This window comes from Salmo salar, chromosome ssa16 (genome assembly GCF_905237065.1).
Source record: "Salmo salar chromosome ssa16, Ssal_v3.1, whole genome shotgun sequence".
NCBI classification, from domain to species: domain Eukaryota; kingdom Metazoa; phylum Chordata; class Actinopteri; order Salmoniformes; family Salmonidae; genus Salmo; species Salmo salar.
This window is the reverse complement of record NC_059457.1, coordinates 9,957,557-9,968,570: the sequence shown is the minus strand read 5'-3', so window position 1 is coordinate 9,968,570 and position 11,014 is coordinate 9,957,557. Positions and strand designations below refer to the sequence as shown.

Here is an 11,014-nt window from a genome sequence, read left to right as displayed (position 1 = left end):
GTGGGGGCACAAAACATTTCTCAGAAACAGTCTTCAGTTCTGTCTTGTTTCATTTGTTGCTCCTTTTTCTCCTTTTTTCATTTTTAATGTACTTCACAAATGGAAGCAGAGAATGTGTGGCAATTCTACTCTGTAAGTATGTGACAATTGTCTGTGGTCATGTCTATTGTTATCATCCCAACCCAGAAAATATACAGCTAATTTTGCAACGTGACAAACATTTGCAGTTTTATAGATTCTCATGCTATTCTACAAAGTATATTGTCGTGTTTGGGGCCCCCCAGAGCCAGCTCTTTATTTTGACCACACTTTATTTTGACTTAATGCTGTTTTTTTTAGTACACACATTGAAATCAAAGAGTGAAATATGTTTGCTGCATGGTCCTTGTGTACATGCTGTGACCAGCAGGTGGTGGAGGTGATCTTGAAGCGAGTTCTGCTCCGCTCAGCACAGCTTGACTCGAGTCATTCCACATTGGTAGGCTAATTAAACTTTGTGGAAAATAAAGAAAATAGCCCACATAATAACAATATTCTACTACAAATTCATAAAAATATAGGACTAATAAAAGTGACATTAATATAGGCTATAATAATTACTTGATAACACATTCGTTATAGCCTTCTGAAACAAAATAGCCTATTAAATACTCCAAGTCTGTTATAACGGCAACCAGAATAATATTCTGTGTGTTGCACATTACAGCACCGACCCTTTTCCCTCCTTATCGACAATAAACTAAGTCTGGAGGATTTGTCCTTCAGTTTAAACTCCAAGTACTCGTTCTCATTCCGTTAATTTTCCACAGGTCTTTTATGAAGGCGGGTTGTTGAGGGCGGAATCAGTTTATCAAGAGACGCACTTCCGCACTTTCATTCATTCATGAACTTCTCTGAGTGGAAGGCAGTATACGCGTAGAGCGAGCAAGTTGAATGCAAGTTGCCGTAGTCTGCATTTCAGAGACCCAAAGGCATTCCAGACGAGTTCAACCAACACACATTGAATTTACGTGAGTTTAGTATTTCATTTGGTTCATTGAATGTCCTACATTCTCATCGAAATGTATCTAGTTGTTCTGTTAATTGTGTCCCTTCAACATTGAAAAGTATTTTGCCTTTCGCATGTTGAATTGTCATGTCGAATTCGTTCTTATCGCGCAGTTGATGTATTTTCTGATGATACAGATAAAGTATAGGGCAGGCCGGGGCCGTCTCCAAAGTTCCATAGCATTCGGGACTCAGTCCTGAAGAACAGGGGCTGAGGGGTTTGTCGTTCTGAGAAAAAAAAGCCTTTTTCTAAAATGATTTTACACGACTGGAGAGGTTACAATATTTTTTTATATCACACAAATGATCAAAATGACAAGCCTACATTTGCATACCGAGATCAAGACAATGAACGACCCATGACTTAAAGGCCACCAATAGCATATTCCAATGAAATGTGGATACAATGATTTTAGGCCTGTGGAAATTAAATTATCATCTACAATTTTTCCAGTTGCACTCACCTATTCAAACCAAATTTTCCCGCAGTTGTATTTTGAAGTATTTTGAAAAACCTTTTAGCTACTGCCTGCTATTCATTGTCAGCCACAATCAACAGTCAGCTGTTTTATATTTGCCTACCGATTGCCGAACTGCTGGATTCCCGACTAGACTAGGCATATGCGCTCATAATATGACAACACAATCTACAGCAATTTTTTAAATAGGCTATTGGTCCTCTGTGGCTAAATTATACTGGTGTAGCATTTTCAAGGATTTGGCATATGTATTTCAATCTATCTGCAGCACTTCCTGCACCCCTTCCTGCAGCGCTTCCACGCATGGTGCTCTCCCCATTGCCAAATAAATGAATCAACACTTCTTATTTTTAATTGAATCGATTGTGGTCAGTAACCGCATATGGGGTTATAGTGTAGGTAGGCCTACTGTTACAATACTATTTAAAACGATCTATCACCAAGTAGACTAGCCTACAATTACGAGAATAAACTCTGTAAATCAATGAAGTCAATAGTGTTTTCAGCTATATTGTTATTGAAGGACCTTTTTAAAACAATACATGAATATGTCAAGTGACTTGAATAGCCTATGTGAAAAGTGTACAAATGTGTATTCGCATCAGTAGGCTAAGTGACTGAAATGCATCAGGATTGTTCAGGAAAACATTAGGGAAGCTCATCAGGTAGGCTATAGGCCTAATCTGTGTGTGTGTAGATAAAATCTGCATTGCTTTCAATTGCTAGACTAATGATCATGAGCGCTCACCTCAATTTAACTAACATTTCTCAGCCTAATTGTAACAAAATATCCAAACGGAGATTCACTGAAAACAAAAATCTGACATTGATTGATTTATCAAGATGAGTTCCCATGCTTGTCTCAAAGCAGCGAAATAATACTGTCCCAATCAAAACGATGCTGGAATGATCAATTGACCACCCATGGCAGTTACTTCATATGTATTATATCCAGTGGTATAGTGCCATTATTATAATGTAGCCTACGGGAGCACCATTTTATTATTATTATTATTAAGCCTTCGTTTCTGAATGAAAGTTGGTACCGACATGAAGCCTATTGTATAAAATAATTGTATAATACACTTACATTTTTTAATTCGTAAAACACCAAATTAGGCCTACCACCTTATTATAAAGTAGGCCATCATCATACATGAAAACATTTTCTTCATAATGCATTTAATACAAGGCTCCACGTGTACATTACACCATTTCTTTCATAATGCATTTTATACAAGGCTATGTCGAACTTTATGAGGGTTGTCAGATAGGACCCAAAAAGATATACATACAGTATATATATATTTTGTGTTAACAATGAAGGTATTCAATTGGGGAATGGAGATACAGTTGTATGATTGGAAATGATCATGCACACACAAACACTAACACACATATACACACACTCACTTTGTTTGTACTGTTATAGCCAACTCTTTTGTATTCATTATTTATAATAAAATATTCTAGTTGTCATGTATTCATTATCTTTAACTGGTTAAATGTTTGTAGTTCTCTACTTGATTTAGCTTTGGTATATTTGACAGTTTTATATATATTCTGTATTTCCACTGAAGAAAGTAATAGTTCACTACTGTAAATAAATGGACACTACCTGTTATAAAACGAAAATTGCAATGTGTAAATAGATGGTGAGAAATGCTCAGTCTGAAGCCATTCGGCTATAGGTTTCACAGCCCTATAATAATGATACAAGTTATATCACCTTTAAAAAAGGGTTTATTTACAACCTCTGGGGTATAAGATGTTAGGCAAAGTGGTATAGGAGAATCTGACATAACTTGAGTTCAGCCTTTGCCAATGAGAACCAACAGGGGCCTATAGCTTCGTACTTCATGACTGGGAAAGGCCTCGATTCTAGCCCGTAGAAAATCCTACATCCCTCTCATTAGATCAGAACGGGATGGATCAAATCAAATCAAAGTTTATTTGTCACGTGCGCCGAATACAACAAGTGTAGACCTTACAGTGAAATGCTTAATTACAGGCTCTAACCAATAGTGCAAAAAAAAAAGGTATTAGGTGAACAATAGGTAGGTAAAGAAATAAAACAACAGTAAAAAGACAGGCTATATACAGTAGCGAGGCTATACAAGTATCGAGGCACCGGTAAGTAGCGAGGCTATAAAAGTACAGACACCGGTTAGTCAGGCTGATTGAGGAAGTATGTACATGAATGTATAGTTAAAGTGATTATGCATATATGATAAACAGAGAGTAGCAGCAGCGTAAAAAGAGGGGTTGGGGGTGGGGGGGCACACAATGCAAATAGTCCGGGTAGCCATTTGATTTTCTGTTCAGGAGTCTTATGGCTTGGGGATAAAAACTGTTGAGAAGCCTTTTTGTCCTAGACTTTGGCACTTCCGTACCGCTTGCCATGCGGAAGTAGACTAGTGAATCATATTAGTGGTTTGCATCCTAAAAAAAAAGCATAGCTGTGTTTTTCTGCGTAACACACATTATTTGTCTACCAATATGATGCGGATCATTGTCAGGTTATTAGATATATAAGCTTCAGTAACAACAGAACAACATGGTTGTAAGAACACTTTAAAACAGGTCATTTATAAATGTGTAGAATGTGTTTGTTTTGGTTCCACACTGGTAAGTTAACTGATGTAAATTAGACAGTCACAGAGGATTTCCTTCTGAATAAATGTTGAAACCCAGAATGATTCTCACCACTGGTTCACATAACTAGACATGAGCTGGACGTGATCCTAACGCTGCCACCAATGTAGTGGAAGAAAGTGAAAGATGCAACAGCGACTCTAACCAGGGCTCATACGTGGCAAAGTGAACTCTTAACGGTCGTTGCCATGAAAGCCTAGTAGTCCTCTGGGCAGAGGCAGTAGGTCTACAATGCTGGCATATGCCTTGTTACAACAGCCTAAGTATATAACCTGATTGACACGACCGTAATAACCATCATGAAACGGCCTTGGAAGTGCCATAAGTGTAAGCCAACATAATTCATTATTTTACATTAACATGTCTAACTACATTGATATGGCTTAATAGATCATAGTCCAGACTCGTTATAATTGCAAATACCAGGCAGTTGCAACAGGGACATTTAAACCAAACATATTATTTTTTGCAGGTCTTCTGTTTCCCCATATTTATTGATAAATTCATTTACCGTCATGCAAATGTATCCCCATTCACCAATGAAATACCTTCATTGATACCTTAAAAATAACATACAAATACAGGTTTACACTCCAGTCTGGAAACCCTCATAAAATCGGACATAGCAACAGTATCCCAAAATATTAAGCGAAAACAAGCAGAGAAAACAGCATTGGCATTAATAAAAATAAAACCTGTAAGGCTATTATTATATTATATTTAATTCGTTGACAACCTGTTTGATTAACAATATTGGGTTGTTAACATGTGGAATACAAAAAAGGCAGTGTACAACACCATTGCCCAAAATGCTTTGCTCCAATACGTTTCAAAAGATTGTTCCGAAGTTTGCCCACAAAAAAAAGGTATTTTCCTATGAATGAAGTCGCACAAAAAATGTATTTTCACACAAATTAAGCCACACAAAAATGCACGAAATCTGCTGAAATACTATTTATGCATATGTAACAGCGTAGGTTCCGTCCCTCTCTTCGCCCCAACCTGGGCTCGAACCAGGGACCCTTGCACACATCAACAACCGACACCCACGAAGCATCGTTACCCATCGCGCCACAAAAGCCGCGGCCCTTACAACACAACGACGTCACTGATTGAAACGCTATTAGCGCGCACCACCGCTAACTAACTAGCCATTTCACATCGGTTACACTTATTTTCACGACTTGAGTGTGCTATTGTGTTACACCAAAACATAGACGAAATGTCACATACATGCTTGTCTGAAGGTTCATATTACAATACGGAAGAGAAGAATAGATCTGCAATATTGAACTGAGGTTGGTTGTTGCGTTTTTTAATTGTCTCAATAAGACTAACCAGGATAAATGAAGGCCTATTATTAACATTTTATAAAACTGAGCTTTAGGGTAGGTGAGGTACAGCGGAGGGATCATGAAACCATGGGGCTAAAATAGATATCTCTGAGGTTGGTTGATGTCCCACACACACACACAGACTCAGAACCCTTCTAAAACAGACCCCTGGGGATGATCAGTCCAGTGGGGACTAGACTATAGCCTACTAGAATATGATATATCCATCTTCATGACTGGGGGAATCATTGTTGTGTTGTCAAAATATTTGTAACGCCACACCCCTAGATCCACCTGCTCAGTACTCGAGGACATTAGAATGATGAATGGTAGCAAAGGTTTACATAATGTTTAGACTAAATGTTTTAATTTTTAATTTTTTAATTTGCAGATACTCCACAGAAACATCCAAACATGAATGGATCGATACTTCCAAGTAAGTCAACAATGCATTTTGAGTTTTAGTCATATATAGATTACTGTAAGTGAGAAACCGTTAACAAGACGATGAGTGGGTGTTTGTACTGTACTGACATCCACATGCATGAGCCCTTGTTTTTTTTTCTTACAGTCTTCCTGGCTCTATGTCTGGCTGGCTGGGCTGTATCTGGCACTTCTTTTGAAGGTGAGCTGTTCTCATGCCTGCCATGCATGTGTTCATTATAGTGTCAAAAACGAAATGAATACTGTACTTTTATACACTGTAAATAAGCCACTTCTCCCCGACATTTAGGTTTTTCAAACCTTGTCACAGTTTCACAGATTTACACAAAGTATTGGTGCTGAAACAGGGATCAGTCAGTGAATGTTTCAAAGTGAAATATGAAAGTGGTGACAACTTGATCTCACCATTCAATCTGGGCATTTTAATTCCATAATTCCATAAAATGATTCCTATATTAAAGCACAGTGAGTATGTATAGTAGTGTTTTGACCCAGACTGATCTAAAACTAAGTGTAGTAACTTTGATATTTAATATTGTCTGGGGTCTCTGTTTAACTAGCTCTCTTCCTGTTGTATTCTCTCTTGCAGCTCAGAAGACCTCCCCTGTCTGTTACCTCTGTAACGATACTCAATGCCAAAATATTGAGTCTGTTTATGACCATTGGACGGATCATTTGACTCTGTGGTCACGAGGTGAAATGGCTCCCCTGCCTCCCTGCCCCACCATCCCCCCCCCACCATCTGGACAATGCCTGTTGTGTGTTGAGAGCCAGAAGGTCTACGCGGTGTGTGACTCAGAGATCATCAAGCCAGTCTTTGAGGGGCAAGGCAGCTCCATGCCTGTCATCGAAGCCAGTGAGTTTCTGTGAGGGCCCATGACAGTACAACCTGGGGAAGAGGATAGTCAATAGAGGGAACAAACAAAGCAGATTTCAGCAAAATGTTCATAGGCGTCAATTATTAATGCTAAGGGGCTTTTGGAAGTTGTAGTTTATTATAGAGCATGGCGTGACGCTTTACAGCAATGTCTCAAACCAGTCACTGCTATGAGCATTTCCCAGCTTATCCAGCTCTCTCGTTGTTGTATGGAATCATTCCTGTACTGTCATTACAGATTGTCCCAGCATTATTTCAAATAACCATTCCTGTACTGCTATTACAGATTGTTTCAGCTAACCATTCCTGTACTGCTATTACAGATTGTTTCAGCTAACCATTCCTGTACTGCTATTACAGATTGTTTCAGCTAACCATTCCTGTACTGCTATTACAGATTGTTTCAGCTAACCATTCCTGTACTGCTATTACAGATTGTTTCAGCTAACCATTCCTGTACTGCTATTACAGATTGTTTCAGCTAACCATTCCTGTACTGCTATTACAGATTGTTTCAGCTAACCATTCCTGTACTGCTATTACAGATTGTTTCAGCTAACCATTCCTGTACTGCTATTACAGATTGTTTCAGCTAACCATTCCTGTACTGCTATTACAGATTGTTTCAGCTAACCATTCCTGTACTGCTATTACAGGTTGCACCGGCATTGTTTCAACTGTCCAGACGGGTGAGTTCCATTCAATATTCAAACTGTATTTCAAACAAAACATATCTTGTGGTAATTTTACATTAGAAGAGCAAATTGCATAACAGATCAGCAGTCTGGGTATTCTAAATGTGTTTGTCTTCAACAGGTGGACCTGGAGGTTTTGCTGGGAGTCCTGGTGAGTGCCGAAACCCACCGAACACCAATGCTCAGCTCAAGATCGTGTGCACCGAGAATAAAGAGACAAACTGAGTTCTTGCTCGTGTGTGAGAGACACTTCGTTGTTGTTCATGGAGGAAATTCCAAAAGTCTGATCTGAAGATAGTAATAGTGTTAAACAGTGTTAGATGATGATCATTTGTTTTCTTTGTCCTTTAACTGCTCCCCCTGTCCTCTTCTCCCACACACAGATCCAAATCCCCCCACAATGACCCCTGATGGCACTGGCAGGTTATCCAAGGAAAAAATAATCGCTATTGTGTTAATCCCAATGGCCTTCTTCGTCATCATCCTCATCGTTGTTTTGCGCAGAAGGACCAGTTCAAGTGAGCAAGGGGGGGGGATACAGAGTTTACTGGCTAAACATGTCCCTTTCCATAGGAGAATACAGGTGGTTTAATGTATATTTTTCTGCCGTTTATACAGTCACTTAGCTGGCTTTTATACAGTCACTTAGCCTGGGCACCTGCCTGTTTGTTGCCTTCTGCTTCTAAGCTGTGCTGTGTGAAATATACAGTGCCTTCGTAAAGTATTCAGACCCCTTGACTTTTTCCGCATTTAGTTACGTTAGTGTTATTATAAAATGGATTACATAAAAAAATAATCAGCAATCTATAAACAATACACCATAATAATGAAGCAAAAACAGGTTATAATTGTTTTGCAAGTTAAACATTTTAAACAGAAATACCTTATATAAATAAGTATTCAGACCCTTTATGAGCCTCGAAATGCAGCTCAGATCCATCCTGTTTCCATTGATCATCCTTGGAGATGTTTCTACAACTTGATTGGAGTCCACTTGTGGTAAATTCAATTGTTTGGACATGATTTGGAAAGGCACACACCTGTCTATATAAGGTCCCACAGTTGACAGTGCATGTCTGTACAAAAACCAAGCCATGAGGTCGAAGGAATTATCCGTAGAGCTCCGAGACAGGATTGTGTCGAGGCACAGATATGGGGAAGGGTACCAAAATATTTCTGCAGCATTGAAGGTCCCCGAGAACACAGTGGCCTCCATCATTCTTAAATGGAAGAAGTTTGGAACCACCAAGACTCTTCTTAGATCTGGCCCCCTGGCCAAACTGAGCAATCAGGGGAGAAGGCCCTTGCTCAGGGAGGTGTCCAAGAACCCGATGGCCACTCTGACAGAGCTCTAGAGTTCCTCTGTGGAAATGGGAGACACTTCCAGAAGGACAACCATCTCTGCAGCACTCCACCAAACAGGCTTTTATGTTAAACTGGCCAGACGGAAGCCTCTCCTCAGTAAAAGGCACATGACAGCCCGCTTGGAGTTTGCCAAAAGGCACCTAAAGACTCTCAATGTCAGGCATGCTCCCGCTCTTCCCCCCTGGCACACGAGGGCGCCATGCTTCCCAGCATTACGCACTCATGCCACAATCATTATGCACACCTGCCTTCCCCCGTCACGCGCATCAGCGATTATTGGACTCACCTGGACTCAATCACCTCTGTCATTACCTCCCCTATATCTGGCTGTTCCCCCGCTTCAGCATTGATTGTCATATGTCCTTGTATACCCGTGTGCTGACGCTGTTCCTGTCTTGTTCCATGTCTGTTCCGATTAAATGTTTGACTAACCGTACCTGCTTCTCTACTCCAGTGTCGGTTCTTACACTCAGACCATGAGAAACAAGATTCTCTGGTCTGATGAAACCAAGATTGAACTCTTTAGCCTGAATGCCAAGCATCACGTCTGGAGGAAACCTGTTACCATCCCTACGGTGAAGCGTGGTGGCAGCAGCATGCTGTGGGGATGTTTTTCAGCGGCAGGGACTGGGAGACTAGTTAGGATCGAGGCAAAGATGAACAGAGCAAAGTACAGAGAGATCCTTGATGAAAACCTGCTCCAGAGCGCTCAGGACCTCAGACTGGGGCGAAGGTTCACCTTCCAACAGGACAACGACCCTAAGCACACAGCCAAGACAATGCAGGAGTGGCTTTGAGACAAGTCTCTGAATGTTCTTGAGTGTCCCAACCAGAGCCCAGACTTATACCCGATCTAACAGCTCTGGAGAGACCTGAAAATAGCTGTGCAGCCACGCTCCCCATCCAACCTGAGAGAGCTTGAGAGGATCTGCAGAGAATAATGGAAGAGACTCCTCAAATACATGTGTGCCAAGCTTGTAGCGTCATACCCAAGAAGACTCTATGCTGTAATTGCTGCCAAACATGCTTCAACAAAGTACTGAGTAAAGGGTATGAATACTTACGTAAATGTTATATATATATATATTTTAAATAAATTAGCAAAAGTCTCTAAAAACCTGTTTTTGCTTAGTCGGTATTGTGTGTAGATTGATGAGAGAAATTCTGTAACGTAACAAAATGTGGAAAAAGTCAAGGGGTCTGAACACTTTCCGAAGGCACTGTACAGTATATTATCATTGAAGTGCTCTCTTTTGGCAGATGTATTTGAGTGGTCTTTTTTTTTTTTGCGCTTGTCTTCACAGGTGTTGTCTGGTGTCCACTTCAGAAGTCCACTCAGAGCAACACTAGACCCAGTTAAAGTTATTAAAGAAAAAGGAATCTCATCATATGTGCTCTTCCCTTGTCTAATGTCAGAATAAACACCAAAGAACTGGGTTCACTGGCTGGGCATGTGTTTATTTACACAACACAAAAGAATAGCTGTACAATCTGTTAATAAAACTGGTGAGGTCATACCCAGACCTACAAAGAGGAAAGGGACAGGAGAGGGAACAGGTTTAGAGTACCACTCCTATTGACCAAAATCCATAATCTGGACACAAATTGATAGAAAGTTTTTAAATTTATAATCTGGTATTCTGTTTCAGGTTGTTCCCACAGCGGTCTCTCAGCCAAGCATAGAGCAACGGAACAGGGGAATTTACATATCAGCTCAATTACACCACCAAACCTAGTCACAGAAATGTCTTTGTTTCAAGTGGTCACCATGGAGATGTACAGTGAATATCAAAACAGAACCTCCCTGACACCAGAATGATATGATGCCTTATTGTGTTCACAGTCTGGAATAAATATGTGGACTGCTTAGGTAAAATAATCTACAACACAACTGATTCAACAAATCAAACAAATGTTAAATGGTCTTCAATCTTGACCATTATTAGTTTGAAGCAGTGTTTTACCAAGGAGCTGGACTGGAACAAAAGTGTCCTGCCGTGCTATAGATAACAATGTGATGAAGATACTGCACAACAGTAATCAGAAACATTACCCTCAACACCATAAAGAATGGAATACAATGAGCAGATACATTATGATTAAGAAAAACAGCTCCAG

The 11,014-nt window shown here is 40.0% G+C and overlaps 1 protein-coding gene across 1 annotated transcript; it reads left to right on the top strand.

Annotated features, from left to right (window-relative positions):
• The first annotated feature begins 874 nt into the window (after window positions 1-874).
• On the top strand, window positions 875-10,333 carry LOC106573259 (uncharacterized). Its single transcript, XM_045696905.1, has 8 exons — window positions 875-1,010; window positions 5,907-5,951; window positions 6,087-6,140; window positions 6,549-6,815; window positions 7,493-7,525; window positions 7,653-7,682; window positions 7,915-8,049; window positions 10,201-10,333. Exons 2-8 carry the CDS (start codon window positions 5,930-5,932, stop codon window positions 10,254-10,256), a joined length of 597 nt encoding a protein of 198 aa, XP_045552861.1. The 5' UTR covers window positions 875-1,010; window positions 5,907-5,929; the 3' UTR covers window positions 10,257-10,333.
• The last annotated feature ends 681 nt before the right edge of the window (window positions 10,334-11,014 follow it).